Genomic DNA, 17153 nt, shown 5'->3' on the forward strand with positions numbered 1-17153 from the left:
AGTATGACTGTGATACTGAGTAATCAGACAAGGGCTGGGTGCAGGGGTACTTTATAAATCCCACAGGGAGAAAGGCGGGCTGCTCTTCTCTCACACGCTGCTGAATCTCAGGATCTCAGCAAGGTCATAGCCAGTCACAGCAAAGGAGCTGCCAGCGGGGTCACAGAATCGGGCACCACACACCTGGGTGTCAGGTACACACTCAGCATGACAGTGCTCCACCTGGGGGAGAGGAGGGCTGCTCAGGGCCTGCCGCCTCAGGCTTGGGCCCCCCCTTTCCACTCCTCCCACAACACACACCTCAGTGTGGCCACTCTTTGGGCTTCTGCTCAGCTTCCAGATGTGTACAAAGGTGTCCTCGGCTGCAGAGAGAAGCTATAAAAACAAAAAAAAAGGGTGGTAGGATGGGGGCATTGGCACGTGCTGACAGGGGACGTGTATAGGCTGGAGTGCCTGACCCAGGTGCCCAGGGAGAGGGCTCCACTGAGTAGCAGACAAGCCTGTGGAGTTCCTCTCCACACCCCAGTACCAGGAACACAGGTATATAGGGATGGAGGAGGAGACTGACCTTGCCCACCTCGGGAGCCAGGTCCAGGGCACAGATGGCCCGGGCGTGGGCGCTGATCTGGACGTGCAGAGTTCCCGTACTGGCCTCATAGAGACGCACTTGCCCATCCCCGTAGCCTGCGGCTACTGTCCCATGCCACAGCTGCACGGAAGGGCACGGGACCCTGGAAGGGTGATAACCCACTTTATTTTCCTCTGACCCCTCAGGAAGGCATCAGCCCCCTTCTGCCTCACCTACCCAAATCCTGGAATTTGGGTCATTAATTTGAATTCAGGCCCTGACCGCCAGACACACAGCAAGCCTGAGTCATCTGCCGTCACCATGTCAGCCATGCAGTCCTGAGGAGAAAAGCGGGATCAGTCCTTCCCTTCCTCCACTGCTGGGTCCTGTATACAGGGCAGGTGGGAAGGGAGGCAGCATTTGCATCTTTGCCTCTCCAGGGAAAGGGCAAAATGTGGAGCCCTCACCAGCTGAATGCGGGGGTTCCCTCAGGATGCATAAAGTGCCTCCCTTGCATTCCTTAGAGTCTCACTCCCCCTGACCTGACAAACCATGTGTGAGGGGCAGGGTATATAATTGTCCTTACTGGATGGATGATGAAGCTGAGACCACAGTGTTATGATCTGGAGGTCTTGCAATGAGCCAGTCACAGTAATGACTAGAGTCCAGGCCTCTTGAAACCTCCAACCCCAGGCAACCAACATAGCCTCTGGGCCCAGCCCTGGGTCAGGTGCAGTGGAGGATATGAATTAGAATATACATACCCCATTCTCAAGAGGTTTGTAATCCAATTAGGGAGACAAGAGTTGTCTTTGAGGATAGTACCAATTCAGGGCTCAGCCAAGGGAGATCAGTGGGAGCAGGAATAGGGGGATGGCTTCCCGAAGAGAGTAGCACTGGAGGTGGGCCTGAATAGGTAGGACTTGCCCAAGTCCAGAAAAGGAGGCTGCACATGTTAGAGTTGGAAAGCATCTTAGACACCATCTGTCCCAACTCTTCAATTCACACCAGTATTGAAAAGTGTTCGTGAACTATTAAATGCCATGTAAATGGAAAATCAGTCTTCATCACTGGACTTGAGATTGCTGAAACCTGGGAAAGGGCAGCAATGTCCCCAAAGTGATCCAACTGCTTAGCGGTGGAGTCAAGACTTAAACCCAGGTCTGCTGCCTACCAAAGTGGGAAGGCTCCCAGGCTCACTGGAATTGGTAGGGGGAATCCACTCACCTGTCCCTGGGCAGGCTCGGTCGCAATGTCTGTGACTGATGTCTGGTGCCCAGCCAGCTCTTCACTCAGAACAATGTTGGGACCCTTGGCTGGGATGTCAAACACCAGTACCCGGCCCGACCACGTTCCTGCGGAACCAGTGCCCCACTGATGGTTTCCTGATCCTCCCGAGTCTCCAACCACCACACATAGCACTCCCTCCAACCCAGAAACCTTTGTAACAAAACCACCAGTCACTGCTCCAACAGCTCTACTCCTCCACTGACTACCGTTATTCTGTCTTATCCTGCCCTTCTGAAGCCCTCCGTGGCTTTTTGGAGTCTCTATAAGAGCCCCCTTCACTCCCACCCTTCCCTCTAACCCTCAAAAATTCCCTCAAACCTTCAGCATCCTCCTGGCCAAGGCCCACACCCCTATACCCCAGCACCCCCCAATGCCCTGCCTTTGGCCCCCTCACCCACACAGATGAAGTGGCCACTGGAAGCAATTCCTCGGGCAAACACAGCCTGTACTGAGTATGCAAAGGGAAAACTATTAGAAATAGCACCTTCTCCGGCCCCACCAAACACTGCCTACCCCCATCCCACTCAGTCCTGCAGGTACCTGGAGACACATCTCCAGAGTCCAGTGCGTGCCAATAGACCATGACAGAGCCATCTGACTCATACATCTGGAAGACAAGAGCAAGGATGGGGGCACAATCCAGCTGACCTTTGCTGAGCTATGCTGAGTATTTCACATACTCATGTTAGCCTTAGCCCATTTAATCCTCAAAAACAACTCTGGGAGGCAGGCACTACTTTTATTCCCATCTCAGGACACTGAGGCTCTGAGAAGTTAACTAAATTGCCTGAGGTCATACAGCTAGTAAAAGGGCAGGTATTGGAGATGGCACTTGGGAATCAGAAAAGATGGAAGGAATGAAGATGAGAAATAAGGAAGAATGGGCTAAACATGTGACAAGTTTGTAAGTGTTTAGAGGCAAGTGGGGAAGTGTTTAGGGGCCTGGGGGAAGAGTTGAGAAGATTATAGTGGGGGAGGGTAGGAAGCTCTCCTTACCTGTATTCCTCGATGTGAGGTGAGTACCAGCAACACTCGGAAGGGGAGGACACACCAATGGACCTAAAGGGAAGTGGCCCAGAGTAGGAAGAAGTGGTCAGAGTGGAGGATAGGAGGACTCAAAAGTGAAAAATCAGAGGGTTAGGGAAGGCCTATTCCTTGAGGCTTGGAGAGGAAGGACTGGGATGAGGACTGGGTTCAGCAACACCACTCTCAAGTCTATGCCTCACCTGGGTGATAAGTGGAGGGCTCACTCCAGCTCCCTCCTTAGCGTGGAGCTGGCGCTGGGCCAAGGGCACACCCTCAGGAGCAGCGCTGAGAAGCTGGGCGCTGGGTCCATGGACTACCCCAAAATGTGTGAGGTTGCGGGAGGGTACCTGCAGCACACTGAGGTTGTTGCACAGGGCTGCAGCCGAACATCGAAGGGGAATAGAGCGCTCCCGGCGGAACATACTAGCGGAGAAAGGCCCGAATCACAGGCGCCCCGGAAACAGACGACAGTGGTGATTCCTGCGGGAGGAATGGGGGATGCTGTCATGAGGCACTGAAGGAGACCATTGGAGTAGGTCAGGATGTGATGGGGAACCCGAGGACGGCAATAGGGGAGTCTGGCGTGGGGACGTCTTGGGGAACGGGAAAGGGGAGCCCCAGGGCTGAGTCAAAGGGGCGATGGGGGAATCCCAGAGGAGGAACGGTGATGGCACAGGACCCGATGGCCCCAAGCGCCCGAGCGAAGGCAGATGAAGCAGGGTAGCCCCCAGACACTTCTTTTTTTTTTTTTTTTAAGATTTTATTTATTTATTTGAGAGAGAGAGAATGAGAGAGACAGCACATGAGAGGGGGGAGGGTCAGAGGGAGAAGCAGACTCCCTGCGGAGCAGGGAGGCCGATGTGGGACTCGATCCAGGGACTCCAGGATCATGACCTGAGCCGAAGGCAGTCGCCCAACCAACTGAGCCACCCAGGCGCCCCGCCCCCAGACACTTCTTCTCTCAGCTGGCTCCCCGAAGCCCCCGGCCAGAGGTCACACCCGCAGCCCCAGGGTCGCTTGCCTGACTCCGGGAATCCTTCGGTCCCTGCGAATCCGCCGCCACCATAGAGACGACGCACGTACGCACGGCCATTGGGCGGGGCCGAGCAACCCAGACACGCAGAGCGCGGCGCGGTTGCCAGGGCAACCGTGGGCGGGGCGAGCCACTCTACGCTAGGTCAGCCGCTGGGTGCAAGGCGCCGTTGCTAGGGCGACGGTTAGGCGGAGGAGGCTGCAGCAAGGCAGGGAAGCTGCCGAAGCCCCGGGGTTGGAGCGACAGCTGCGGCGATGGCTCACGAAGGCTCGGTGAGCTTCAGCTCCGCTAGGGGTGGGCCAGAGCCGGGACCGGCCTTTAAGGTCGGTGTGGGGAACCGTGGGTCGGCCCCACGCCGCCTGCCGCCCGCCGCCCGCCCACCATGCGGGCGTTCATGGTGACCAAGGAAGCCACGTCGGTCTTGGGCAGAAAATCTACACCTGCACCACGCACACTAACACGCTTTGTCACACTCGGAACCTGAGGGAAAAAGTCAAATGTATGGTGCAGAGCGCAAGAACAGGAACTGACTTTGGAAGCAGCTATGCATGTAGTCTCTTACGCTGAGGCACCCATTCAAATGGATAAACCAGAATTGGTCAGGCACTGGGGAGAGGCGTTGCTAAATAAACTCCCTTTCAAGGATTTTGGGAGGAAGGAATGGATTAAACAACTTTGAGGCTGCACTTGAAAGTCAAATTGTTTAAAAGCCAAGAATTTTTTTTTTAAGATTTCTTTTTATTTTAGAGAGAGCCCGCGCGAGAGGGGTAGTTGGGGAGGGGCAGAGAGAGAGGAAAGGAGAAAATCTCAAGCGGACTCCCCGCTGACTGGGAGCTCCATACCGGGGCCTGAGCTGAAATCAAGTGCGGAGGCTTAACCTACTGAGCCACCAGGTGCCCCAAAAGCCAAGAAATTTTTAAATAAAACAGATTTGAGGAGACTTCGTGCAATAATATCTCTGGCCTCTCTGGCCAGGCCACGTCTAGATACAGTCACTATCAGGGGTGGCACAGGAGAGGCTGGGAGGGTAAGTCTAAGGAACTGGCTCTCCTCTCCCAGCCCTATCTGCCCTGCTCTGGCCAAGCCTGGACTGGGCTGTGGGCTGCTCCCTGGGCTTGCCACCAGGGCTGTTTTCATTAGCAGAGAAAGGAAATGAGGCTTAAGGGATTTTGAGTTCAGTGTAAAGTTTAGGAAACACCAGATATGGGGGAGAATGAATTTGAGGGGACATCTGGTAGGAGGCAATAAGGTTGGGTGGGGGTGAGGAGGTAAAGATTTGAGAAGATTACCTTTAGAGGTAAATTTTGGAAGGAACCAAGTTCAGGGAGACTTGTAGGAAAGTGAGGAGGCTCCCAAGAATCTCCCTGTAAGTTTCCTATGCTAAAATGAATTTATGGAACTAGCCTTTTTCTTTTTATGCGGATTTTTCTTGATTATAAAAGGACACAGACTGGGGCGCCTGGGTGGCTCAGTCGTTAAGCGTCTGCCTTCGGCTCAGGTCATGATCCCAGGGTCCTGGGATCGAGCCTTGCATTGGGCTCCCTGCTCTGCTGGAAGCCTGCTTCTCCCTCTCCCACTCCCCCTGCTTGTGTTCCCTCTCTCACTGTGACTCTCTCTGTCAAATAAATAAAATCTTTAAAATAAAATAAAATAAAATAAAAGGACACAGACTCACTGTAGAGAACTTATAAAATAGAGAAGAGCACAAGAAAGAAACATATCCACTGTTACAATTTTAGTGTTTCCCTTTTCTTTAACATATACAGATTTATACATCTGAGATGATACTTGGTATGTAATTTTGTATTCTGTTTCTTTCATTTATCATTACCTATCCTATTGCAAATTCTTCTTAAAATTATCTTTAATCATTGCATAATATTCGTTAGTATAGAGGGCACACAATTAGCCATATATTCTTTTTGTTAGACATAGGTTTTTAATATTCTGCTATTATAAATGGGGAATATGTTGGAGGATATATTTTTATTTTCATTTCAGGATACGCCTTTGGATGTGTTCATAAAACTGGAATTGATATTTTTGAAGGTTGGACGTCTTTTCAAATGTTTATTAGTCATTTATGGTTCCATTTTTGTGAAATGTTAATGTCCTTTGCTTATTATCCTTGGGGGTCTTATGATTTTATTTTTTATGTGAGTTTTTAATATACTTGGGGATATTTATCCTTTTTTATATTTGTTGCAATTTTTTTTATTTTGGAAAGCAGGATAAAGTCAGGCTTTAGAGTCAGGCATACCTACATATGAATTATGACTTCACTACTTCCTTGCTGTGTGATCTGGACAAATTCTGTAAAATGAAGATAAAAATAGTATGTAGTCTAAAAATGTAGGACTTGAGTGAACGTTTGTAACTGATACACTTAAATGCCAGTAAATGGTAACTACTGTCAGCTTGTAACTGGGAATGTCTTAAAAATAAGTATAGGAAAATTTTGCCTATATGTATACACCTCTCTAGCTATTTCTTACATAATTTTTATGCTGAGGCAGTTTTTTCTCACCCAGAGATGATATGACAATTTAACTTATTTTTTTCCTACATTTTATTTTTTGTTTATGTTTTTGTTTCATTTGTGTGTGTATATCCTTTAATCCATCTGGAATTTATTTAGGTGTAAAATGACCTAAGTTGATTTGGGGGAGAGGAGGAGACTCTAAAGAGCACTAGCCATTTATTGACTCGTCTTTAATTTTTCTGAACTCTTAAGAACTTTGAACCTTTTGAACTAGTGCCAATAGCAGGGACTGTGGAGTAGAGCTATACATAGCCAGGGTGTACTCTGTAATCTCAAGCAAGCGATGGTTAACTTGTGTCCTTTCAGTTTCTTTGTAAAATGGGCTTAGTGAGATGTTTTGAAAATTAAATTAACGGGGCACCTGGGTGGCTCAGATGGTTAAGCGTCCGCCTTTGGCTCAGGTCATGAGCCCCGCATTGAGCTCCCTGCTTGGCAGAGAGCCTGCTTCTCCCTCTCCCTCTACCGCTCCCCCTGCTTGTGCTCTCTTGCTCTCTCTATCAAATAAATAAATAAAATCTTTAAAAAAAATTTTTTTTAATGAAAATTAAATTAGCTAGGTCAGGGGCACCTGGGTGGCTCAGTCAGTTAGGCCTCCTACTCTTGGTTTGAGCTCAGGTCATAATCTCAGGGTCCAGAGATCGAGCCCCATGTCCAGCTCCCCACTCAGCAGGGAGTCTGCTTGAAAGATTCTCTCCCTCTGCCCCTCCCCCCTCAGATAAATAAATCTTAAAAAAATAAATTAGCTAGGTCAAACATCTAAAATAAATTTGACATGTAGTAGGCTCTTAGTAATTGTTCCTTTCAGAAGGCTTTTCCTTCCTACTGGACAGCTTGAGAAAGCTTCTTCCTAGTCTGTAGCTGCTTCTCCATTCCACTTCTCTGTTTCCTGGCCTGATTGCCCTGTTTTTTCCTCCCAGAGGCAGGAGAGACAGATCCGGGACCGCGGGGTGACCCGATCCAAGGCAGAAAAGGCGCGGCCTCCTACGGTGCAGGTGCCACAGGTGGACATCGTGCCTGGGCGGCTCACGGAGGCTGACTGGATGGCGCTCATGGCTCTAGAGGAGGGAGAGGATGTTGTGGGGGACATCTTGGCTGATCTGCTGGCTCAAGTCATGGACTCTGCCTTCAAAGTCTACTTGACTCAGCAGGTGGGCCTGGATCCCCGTTCTCCAGACTCATCTCCACCCACCCACCCGTCCCTCCGGCACCCCCTGGGCTGAGACCCTTTCTCACCTCCATAGTGCATTCCGTTCACCATTAGCCAGGCCCGGGAGGCCATGCTGCAGATCACCGAGTGGCGCTTCCTGGCCAGGGACGAGGGAGAATCTGCAGTGGCCGAGGACCCCACGTGGGGCGAGGACGAGGAACCCTTGGCATGCACGACGGATGCCTGGGCTCAGGGATCAGTGCCCGTGCTGCATGCGCCTGCCTCGATGGGGCCGGAGGAGACCTTCCAAGGCGAGGTAAGCCCAGCCCCAAACTCCCTTCGACCCCCACCCCCCTACCCTGAGCCCCACCGAGTCTTCCTTCTCCTCAGGGCCTCCCTGGACTCCTCTACCCTTAGTTCCTCTCTCCTCTTTCCCGCGTCTCACTACCCACCCTCTACCCCTACCCCCAATGCATTTCCTAGGACCAGGGGAGCGTGGACCAGATCTCCTTAGGAAGACGGTGGATGGTGAGACACTCTCAGGAGCAGATGGAATCTTGGGAGCATTCTCCAGAGCTGCAAGTCACTCCGGGCCCCCCACCTACCCCAGAGCTGTTTCAGGAGACAGGGTCCGGGGGTCCTTTAGAGGACTTGGACGTCCAGGCCAGAGACCACCAGGCCACGGTGGGGTCCTTGAACGCGAGCCGCCAACCGTCGGTGGAGATGGCTCCCGATGGCAGTCCCCAACCTTCTCTGGAGGTAGCCAGCACCCAGGCCTTGACCCAGAGGGCACAGCCCCCCGGCTCCCAGTTCTTGCTGGAGGCCCTCTATTATTGCACGTCCCAGCCGCACATAGCTGGGGGCTGGCTGAAGCTCAAGAAGGAGGACGTGCCCCTCATGGACTCGGGCGTGTCGGGGGCGGGCCTCTCCGCTGGCGTCCCCACGGCGCTCGGCCCCTCCGCCTCATCAGAGCCACAGCAGCCCAGGTTCGCGGACGCGCTGCGGACCCGGCTTCCCTACAGGGTGGGCCGCAAGGCCGGGGTGCGTCTGGACCCCACGCGCCTGCCACGCCACTGGGTGCGCCCGCTGGCCGAGGTTCTGGTTCCGGACTCAGAGGCACGCCCCCTGGAAGCCTACCGCGGGCGCCGGAGGGTTCCGAAGACCGAGGCTCCCGAGGCTCCCGAGGCTCCCGCCAGACCGCTAGCGCCTGGACCCAGTGTCCGCGTCTCCCCGACAGTTTTCTTCTCTCTCCCGCCTAGCGCTCCTTTCCCTACCTTGGGCCGGGGCCCTGGCCTCCAATCCCCCACTTTAAGCTTAGGCCTGCCATCGCCAGGCTTTGGGTCAAAGTTGCCCTTTCCCAAACCTGGGCTTGGCTTTCTTGCCACCCCGCATCTGGCCTTCCCTGATCTGGCCCGGAGCCCCAGCCCCAAAATGTGGCCTGGTGCCAAGTGGCCCAGTGGCTGGGAGGGCGAGGCTGAGTTGCTGGGCGAGATGTGGGCTGGCCGCAGCCGCATAAATCCACAGGGCCTGGATCCCAGCTCCTGGGAGCGTCAGGATCCTCACAGGTGGCCACATACAGCACCCCGAGTCCTTGAGGCCACATCCCAGGTGATGTGGAAGCCCGTGTTGCTGCCTGACACAATGAAGCTGGCTCCTGGTGTGAGCATGTGGAACCCAACCACCCAGGTGCTGCTCAGGGCTGCAGTATCCCAGCAGGAGGACAAAGAAAGTGGCACCTCTCTTCCCATTGAGCAGCATCCCATCCAGACAGGTGCCCCAAAGCCTCAGGTGTCTGTGAGACAACTAATGAAGAACCCAACCCCCAAAGTGTGATCACTGCTCCCCAAGCACCTGCCCTATTTTGGGCCCTGAAGCTCAGGCAGTCGGTTCCTTCTTTCTGCTTGCCAGAATAAACACCTGAGTTGCCTTAAGGGTTGACCTGATGTCTCTGTCAGTTTCTTCCAAGGGTACTCACTCAGGAGCAGTTGTCCCCTACAGTCCTAGAAGAATATAGAACACTGGTTCCAGGGAATAACCCCATGTCCACCCTTGGGAGACCTTGCACTAGGGTCACTGTTGCTCCCCAGCAGAGGCATTCTGGAGAACCATCCCCCTCTCCACAGAGGAGTAGACATAAGGGCTGCAAGAGGGGTCTGCCTCAGTTGGAATCACTCAGAGCCTCCTTGCAGTAGGGGAGTAAGCTGACGGCTCTGCTTAAGTACACATTGATTAAAGACAGGAGGAATTTGATATTTTGCTTTTCCAATCCCTGGAATTCATCAATTCAGCTTAGTTTCACTTGGAGACAACCATCAGCCTATACTGGCTCAGAGAAGCACTGACTCTGGGCCAAAGATAGCAGTGAGGCAATCAGGTGTCCAAGGCTTGCAATTTAAGGTGGAATGCACTCCCAAGTCCAAGCAGGGTGCTTGACCAAATCTGAGAGTGAGTAGCCTCTTTAAATTTTGTGTCCTAGGCACCAAACCTGCTTGATTGCTAATCCCCCGCTCAGCTTTGACTAGCTCCTCCCCAGTTTACCTGTACTGCAGCCAGCTCTTCCGGTGGCCAACCAGCAAGTCTTTGCTATGTCACAGTGGTCTCTACTCAGCACCCTGGTCTGGAGCCCTGGCTCTGTCTTGCTCATGCTGGTCCTTCTGCTTAGACTAAGTGTGCGACTCTGGCATGAGTCTCATCTTTGGGACCTCCAGCAGTGCTCCACAGACCTAACTGGGAAGACAGCAGTGGTGACTGGTGCCAACAGTGGTGAGTTCTCTTATCCTGCTACCTCACTAGGTGCCTCAGTGCCCCGCAGCCCCACTGGGGAGGGTGGGGGTGTGGACCAGCACCTCTCATCACTCCCCAGGCTAGCCTACTTTGAAGCTGCCCTCCTATAGGCATCGGGAAGGTTGTATCCCAGGAGCTGGCCCGCCGTGGGGCCCGTGTGATCCTTGCCTGCCGTAACCAGGAGCGTGGACAGCAAGCCCTGGCTGAGATCCAAGTAGCCTCAAAGAGCAACTGCCTCCTGCTTGGCCAGGTGGACTTGAGCTCTATGGCCTCCACCCGGAGATTTGCCCAGTGGCTTCTGCAGGAGGCTCCTGAGATACATCTGCTGGTCAACAATGCTGGAATCTGCGGTATGTTTCCCCCGGACACATCTCAGGAGCCTCCTTTCCAGTTCAGGGACCCTAAAACAGGCATCCACCAAACCTAATCTGTGCATCCTGCTGAAAAACTTGAATTCATACATGACCCTAAAAAGCCTCCCTTAAGTTTTTGGCCCCATCCTTGCACATACATATTCCTGTGCCGTATCTATTGAACGCCAATCTATCTCCCAAATCTTGTCTCCTTCCATTACCCACTACCTGTGTTCTCATCTCCTCCCAGGATTCCCCAAGACACTTACCCCAGAGGGCCTTGATCTCACCTTTGCCACCAACTATGTTGGGCCCTTCTTGCTTACAAATCTACTCCAAGGTAAGGAAGAATGGGTGCCTCCCTTCTGTGCCACCCTTGCTTCTCCATTCCCCTGGCATTTTCATGGCTTACTGTCTCCATGGCCACTTCCTTTCCCTGAGTGATGAGCCAGTATGCCTTTTCTCCACACACAGCAAGGGAACCCACCTGACACAAGTCAGGAGTCAGAGGCTGGTAATGAAATCAGTCAGCCCCAAATATAACCAGCAAGGGGATTTAAGATCCCACCTCTCCTTCCCCCAGCTCTGAGTTTTAGCTAGGCCAGTTGAGTCAGTCCTCTCAACAAAAGCTTCTTAGGGGAGCACTAGACCACTAGGAACATAGACACCAAGAAGACCTACTTCCTGCTCTCAAATAACTCAAGATCCACCAGGAATCTAGACAGAACTCATCTCTGTCCTGGGCCCAAGTCCTTTGGCTTTCTGATTTTTTAATACTTTCTGATTAAGGAAGTTTGGGTTCTTCCTGGGGAGGCTGGGGCAGAGTGAGGGGCAGGTGCCTTCTTCCTAACATTTTCTCCTGGACTGTGTAATAGCCTCTTTAAAATAAAACCAATTGTTTGGGTTAGGTAATATGTGTCCAAAACACAAAATTGAAAGTGTACAAAAGGGATTACATTTAAAAAATCTCCTCCTCTCCTTGAAAATCAGCTACCCATGCCTTTCTTGGGAGGCAATTCATGTTGCCAGGATCTCATGGGCTCTTTAGTGGCTGATTAAATTAGCCCCAACTGGAAAAGGAACAAAGAGCAAGGCAAAACTCTATGTATGAGTTCGCAAGAAGTAACTTTTTTCCCCCTTTCGACAAATTGTCACACCCTGTCTGCACCTTGCCTAGTTGTATTTTCTTAAACTGTCTTCTCTCTTCCCCTTCTCTCTCTCTCCTTTTAAAAAAGATTTTATTTAATTATCAGAGAGAGAGCAGGAGCAGGGGGAGTGGCAAACAGAGGGAGAGGCAGGTTCCCCCCTGAGCAGGGAGCCCCATGCGGGGCTCCATCCCAGGACCCTGGGATCATGACCTGAGCTGAAGGCAGACGCTTAACCAACTGAGCCACCCAGGCGCCCCATCTCCTCCCCTTCTCTAATCTATTCTTCCTGCCACTTGTAGAAATCACTTTTCACCATATCACTTGCTTAAAATCCTTGGAAGGTACTCTATCCTTTAGCGGAGAAACTCTAAGCCCCTTCTTTCCATGCCCAGATCCCCTGCAGACTGAGAGCCTCACCTTCTGCCCTTCCTGAATCCATACTCTCCTCTCCAGCAGACAGTCTGTAGCTATGCTCTGTAGCTCTTGGACCTTGCTTTTTTCCCCCTCTGGCTCTGCTTTTTGCACACGTGCTCGCCTCTATGTGGAATATCCTTTTCCACTCTTTTAGCTGACCAACTTTAGTTCCTTCGCCAAGACTCAGCACAGATATTGCCTGTGCTGTGGATCCTGCCCTTTGCCTCCCCCAGCAGTCCCCCATTTACAGGGCTCCCTCAGCCCTTGTACACATCCCTGTTCCCACATCGACACTGTTCCATGAGCATCAGTCTCCAACTAGGCTGTGAGCCCCTATGGCCTTTATATCACTATGCCTGCAAGTCTGGGGTCTGTTCTCTTTAAGAATAATTTTCTCTCCAGCAAATTTTGGCTAAATACCACCTGCTCAATTTTTCATTTGTGATTCGTAATTTAAATGTATGGTTCAAAATACTTTTGGCATTTTGAACACTGTAAGCTCATATGTGACAACTACTATTTTTCATATTTTATATAATCCAGACTTCAGATAGATAGTAGCATATTTTTTTAAAAAAGATTTAACTTGTACTATTGATTGTAATTTCATTTTTGTTACTTTGGAAGATAGTTGGGTTTTAAAAGATTTTATTTATTTGTCAGAGAGAGAAAGAGAGAGAGCGCACAAGCAGGGGGAGCTGCAGGCAGAGGGAGAAGCAAGCTCCCCACCAGGACCCTGGGATCATGACCTGAGCTGAAGGCAGACGCTTAACCGACTGAGCCACCCAGGCATCCCGATAGCTGGGGTCTAAAAAAAAAAAAAAAAAAAAAAAAACACTTTCCCAAGCATCTCTACATACGTTTCTTTCCCCCCTCAACCTAGCACCCTTATGTCCTTAGCATCTGTCTTGGTATGCCATAATCCAGACACCTAATGAACATCTGTGTGATGAATACACAAAAGACAGCTTTCACAGTGTCTGCAACTTCTGCTTTTCTCTCTTAGCTACCAGTGAGGTAAAACACAAACAGGGATCAATTAAAGTAGCTCCAGCTGACAAGTGGGAGAAAAGCAAGACAAAAATCCAAACACTACAATAAGAGAGGAGGAAAAATGTTAGGAAAGTAGCTAATGAAGATGAAGTCTCCATTCACATTAAGCTGGGGGGGCCCACTGACCCTATCCTGAAAGCCCTGGATGGTCTCTGCTCTTTTGGAGTTTCCTGGAGAGGCAGGTTGGGGAGTGGCCATGGGAATTCACTCCAGAACTTGGATTGAAGGAGCGTGGTCCTCTTTCCACCCAGGGGCCCTACAACGGGCAGGGTCAGCCCGGGTAGTGAATGTGTCTTCCTTTCGGCATGCACACGGGTGTGTTGATGAGAAACATCTGACAGGGGCTGGTAAGCCTTTGACCTTTAACCAGAACTACGACTGCAGCAAACTGCTCTTGACCTCCTTCACTGGGGAGCTTGCCCGGAGACTTCAAAGGACAGGTAATTGTCTCTGACATCCCCTACTCCTCCATCCCCAGCACCCCCTCCCAATACTTCACATCTCATCCCAACATGTCCTGGCCATAAACTGCTCCCTGTGTCCCCCAAGGCAGCTGTTAATCTCCTCCATGTATCATCTGTGCAGCTGTGGTTCCCTCAACCCTGTCTTCACATCTCCTTTTCAGTCTTTCCAACTCTCCTATCACTCACAACACCCCTCTCCTCTCAGGATTCTCCAAAACCGGCACCATCCACTGCATTCCTCCTAAAGTTCACCCAGCACTTTAAAATACTTCCGTCTCCTCACTGGCTTAAATACCACCATTTGTCTGAGTTTCAGACGACTGACTTGCCTGGCACCACCCCCAAGTCTCTGGTTCCTTCTGCCCAACAGACCTCGTAGGATCCTCCCATCGTTGGAGAACCACACTTACCCCTTTCTTCCCAATATCCCCCTCTCATTCCACTTTGCACTTTACCCGTGTCCCACCCTCTCAGGTGTGACTGTGAACTCTGTGGACCCAGGTGTAGTATACACGGGGATCATGAAGCATTTCTCTTGGCCCTACCGCCTCTTCTTCTGGCTCTTCAGCTTCTTCTGTAAGGTGGGTAGGGGGGGCTGGCTCAGCCTGAACAGGGTGGGGCAGGGCTGTGCTTCTGTGTGTCCCCAGCAAAGCAAAGTCAGCTTGGCATGACTCCCTCTCCTCCCCTCTACAGGATGCCAAACAAGGTGCGATCCCAGTCCTCTACCTGAGCTTGGCAAAGGAGCTGGATGGTGTTTCTGGAAAATATTTTAGCAGTTCTTGTATGATAATTCTTCCTACTAAAGTTGCTCAGGATCCTCAAGTGGCGCAAAGGCTCTGGAATGCCTCTGTCCAGATAACAAACCTAGATAAGATGGACTGATCCTCTGTGACCCCTGCCCTAACTTGCCATCCTCACTGACTCCCAGCCCTTACTCTGATCATGCTTTTTGTTTATTGGTTCCAAGCATCAATCATCTTGTCTGGTATAACGATCACTTCCTCTTCCTGTTGGCTCAGGGGCATGAAAGCTCAGATTAGCCAGAGGATAGTTTCACCTTCTACTTTCCTGCCAGTTCTCTGATGGAAGTATTCATCCCCTGGCAACTAGGATCTCCAAACCTACAGAGTCCCGCTCTGTGGTGACAGGGAGTAAAACTCCTTCCAGTGGGAATTAGGGGTACTGGTAAGAAGGGAAACTTCCACCTGTACCTCTTGGTTTCTACACGTATGCTTCCTGGTTTGGGGGGAGACAGCACCACACTGCCCTCTTGATTAAAGCATATACCACACGTACTTTACAGAGTGTTGTCTCCCAACTGGTACTGTACGTGAGCTTGCAGATGATCATTCCACCTTTCCATCAAACCAAACCAAGATCACAAGCAACAAGCCAAGCAACAAGATCAGTGAATTCTGGTGCTGGGAGCCCATTGCTTTTCTCCGGGGTCTTTGTTCATTTGTATACATTTTGGGATCAGCTCTTCAAATTTCACATACACACACACACACACACACACACACACACACACACACACATGAACCCTTCTGTGATTCCATTACATCTACTTGGGAGGATTGACATTTTTATGATATTGAATTTTCCTAACCTTGAACAAGGTATACTCCTATCTACTTAACTCTTTTTAATATCTTTACAAAATTTTAAATAATTTTATCTGTAAAGATCTTACACCGGATTTATTATATTTAATTCAGGTAACTTCATTTTGATGCTATTGTAAATGGTGCCTTAACCTTTGTGTGCTGATTGTCTATTGAACAACTATAATAAATTGTCTAATTTTAATGAATTATCTGTAGGTGCTTTGGTTTTTCTACATAGAAAATCACACTAAGAAAAATAACAGTTTTACTTCTTCCCTTTCCACTATTCTTTTATTTCTTTTTCTAGAAGACATTTATAGATTTTCTAGTATTAAACCGAGCTTGCATTTCTGAAGTAAACCCAATAAACAACCCCGCATTTCCGGTCACTGTGTTGTGTAGACATTGCTAAATTGAGCATACTCAGGTTTTTGTTTAGCACTTAGTACCATGTTCATAAATGAGACTGGCCTGTACTTTTTTTTTTTTAAGATTTTATTTATTCATTTGACAGAGAGAGACACAGTGAGAGAGGGAACACAAGCAGGGGGGGTGGGAGAGGGAGAAGCAGGCTTCCAGCAGAGCAGGGAGCCCGATGCGGGGCTCGATCCCAGGACCCTGGGATCATGACCTGAGCCAAAGGCAGCTGCTTAACCGGCTGAGCCACCGAGGCGCCCCTGGCCTGTACTTTTTTTTAAGTTTTGTTTTTATTTAAGCCATCTCTATACCCCATGCAGGGCTCTAACTCATGACCCCAAGATGAAGAGTCACACGCTTTTCTGACTGAACCAGCCAGGCGCCCTTGGCCTGTACTTTTCTTTACACGTATTGCCATTGACTTGTTTCACTGTCATGGATCTATTCATTTCATAAAATGAATTGGGGATTTGTGTGAGTCCAGGAGCATCATCTGAGAAGCAGATGCCAAGTTGGGATTGAATGTACAAGAAACTCGTTAGGGGAAATGGCTGTGAGAGAAAGTGGGAAGGAAGCTGGGAGAAGCTGAGAGGACCACCAGACTGGGATCCGAGTCTGACCCTGAGGTCAGAGAGAGGGAGGGAAAGAAGGCTGGTTGGGAGCCTCAGAGAGTACTGGAAGAATTTTTCCATTTTTAAACTCCCTCTCTTGTTTTGAAAGTATATAATCTATTTCTGTTCTTTAGTGGTTAATCAAAAAATTTCAACCTGCATATTTGACTTAACAGTCTTTTTTTAAAAGATTTTATTTATTTTAGAGAGCTTGCAGCAAGGGAGGAAGGGGCAGAGGCAGAATCTCGAGCCGACTCCTCAACTCCTCGCTGAGTGCAGAGCCCAGGAGAGGCTTGAGGCTCAAGGCTCCATCTCACAACCCTGAGACCGTGACCTGAGCTGAAACCAAGAGTCCATCCGCTTAACTGACTGAGCCACCCAGGTGCTCCAGACTTAACACGTTGTCTCTTTAGTCAGTATTTTTCTACTTCTTTCGAACAATACATAGACGTTAGAATTCTTTTTTTTTTAAGATTTTATTTATTTATTCGACAGAGAGAGAGACATAGCGAGAGAGGGAACACAAGCAGGGGGAGTGGGAGAGGGAGAAGCAGGCTTCCCGTGGGGAGCCGATGCGGGGCTCGATCTCAGGACCTGAGCCAAAGGCAGACGCTCAGCTGACTGAGCCACCCAGGTGCCCCAGATGTTAGAATTCTTTAACATTAATTATTCCCTTTGAATTTATATGCTTTTGTA

The 17153-nt window shown here is 50.3% G+C and overlaps 3 protein-coding genes across 5 annotated transcripts; 2 read left to right on the top strand and 1 right to left on the bottom strand.

Annotated features, from left to right (window-relative positions):
• Positions 1 to 35: 35 nt before the first annotated feature.
• Positions 36 to 4024, bottom strand: WDR54 (WD repeat domain 54). 3 transcript variants are annotated; one of them, XM_036087643.2, is made up of 10 exons: positions 3906 to 4024; positions 3232 to 3364; positions 2855 to 2917; positions 2399 to 2465; positions 2253 to 2306; positions 1796 to 1923; positions 806 to 906; positions 569 to 731; positions 301 to 375; positions 36 to 222 (listed from the first exon to the last, which is right to left on the bottom strand). In XM_036087643.2, the coding sequence occupies exons 2-10, from the start codon at positions 3304 to 3306 to the stop codon at positions 91 to 93; spliced, it is 858 nt and encodes a 285-aa protein (XP_035943536.1). In that variant the 5' UTR covers positions 3307 to 3364; positions 3906 to 4024; the 3' UTR covers positions 36 to 90. The 3 variants fall into 3 exon arrangements, with proteins under 3 accessions (XP_035943536.1, XP_035943534.1, XP_035943535.1); XM_036087641.2 differs by having other exon boundaries at positions 3085 to 3364; XM_036087642.2 differs by lacking the exon at positions 2253 to 2306 and having other exon boundaries at positions 3085 to 3364.
• C10H2orf81 (chromosome 10 C2orf81 homolog) lies at positions 3981 to 15635 on the top strand. The gene is made up of 9 exons (XM_036087619.2): positions 3981 to 4189; positions 7377 to 7607; positions 7701 to 7922; positions 8090 to 10369; positions 10501 to 10740; positions 10994 to 11083; positions 13610 to 13798; positions 14297 to 14403; positions 14516 to 15635. Exons 1-4 carry the CDS (start codon positions 4172 to 4174, stop codon positions 9437 to 9439), a joined length of 1821 nt encoding a protein of 606 aa, XP_035943512.1. The 5' UTR covers positions 3981 to 4171; the 3' UTR covers positions 9440 to 10369; positions 10501 to 10740; positions 10994 to 11083; positions 13610 to 13798; positions 14297 to 14403; positions 14516 to 15635.
• LOC144378785 (retinol dehydrogenase 11-like) lies at positions 10249 to 14704 on the top strand. The gene is made up of 5 exons (XM_078057429.1): positions 10249 to 10369; positions 10501 to 10740; positions 10994 to 11083; positions 14297 to 14403; positions 14516 to 14704. The coding sequence occupies exons 1-5, from the start codon at positions 10249 to 10251 to the stop codon at positions 14702 to 14704; spliced, it is 747 nt and encodes a 248-aa protein (XP_077913555.1).
• Positions 15636 to 17153: the final 1518 nt, after the last annotated feature.

Source organism: Halichoerus grypus, chromosome 10 (assembly GCF_964656455.1).
Source record: "Halichoerus grypus chromosome 10, mHalGry1.hap1.1, whole genome shotgun sequence".
Lineage (NCBI taxonomy): Eukaryota > Metazoa > Chordata > Mammalia > Carnivora > Phocidae > Halichoerus > Halichoerus grypus.

What these genes read in the sequence shown, in the direction of transcription:
- LOC144378785 (XM_078057429.1), top strand. Translation starts at nt 10,249, where the DNA reads ATGCTGGTCCTTCTGCTTAGACTAAGTGTGCGACTCTGGCATGAGTCT. An exon ending in GGTGACTGGTGCCAACAGTG is followed by an intron (nt 10,370 to 10,500) that starts GTGAGTTCTCTT and finishes GCCCTCCTATAG; the next exon opens with GCATCGGGAAGGTTGTATCC. An exon ending in GCTTACAAATCTACTCCAAG is followed by an intron (nt 11,084 to 14,296) that starts GTAAGGAAGAAT and finishes CCACCCTCTCAG; the next exon opens with GTGTGACTGTGAACTCTGTG.
- WDR54 (XM_036087641.2), bottom strand. Translation starts at nt 3,306, where the DNA reads ATGTTCCGCCGGGAGCGCTCTATTCCCCTTCGATGTTCGGCTGCAGCC. An exon ending in TGGCCACTTCATCTGTGTGG is followed by an intron (nt 1,924 to 2,252) that starts GTGAGGGGGCCA and finishes CTGGTTCCGCAG; the next exon opens with GAACGTGGTCGGGCCGGGTA. An exon ending in TGGCTCCCGAGGTGGGCAAG is followed by an intron (nt 376 to 568) that starts GTCAGTCTCCTC and finishes TTGTTTTTATAG; the next exon opens with CTTCTCTCTGCAGCCGAGGA.
- C10H2orf81 (XM_036087619.2), top strand. An exon ending in AAGTCTACTTGACTCAGCAG is followed by an intron (nt 7,608 to 7,700) that starts GTGGGCCTGGAT and finishes TCACCTCCATAG; the next exon opens with TGCATTCCGTTCACCATTAG. An exon ending in AGGAGACCTTCCAAGGCGAG is followed by an intron (nt 7,923 to 8,089) that starts GTAAGCCCAGCC and finishes TGCATTTCCTAG; the next exon opens with GACCAGGGGAGCGTGGACCA.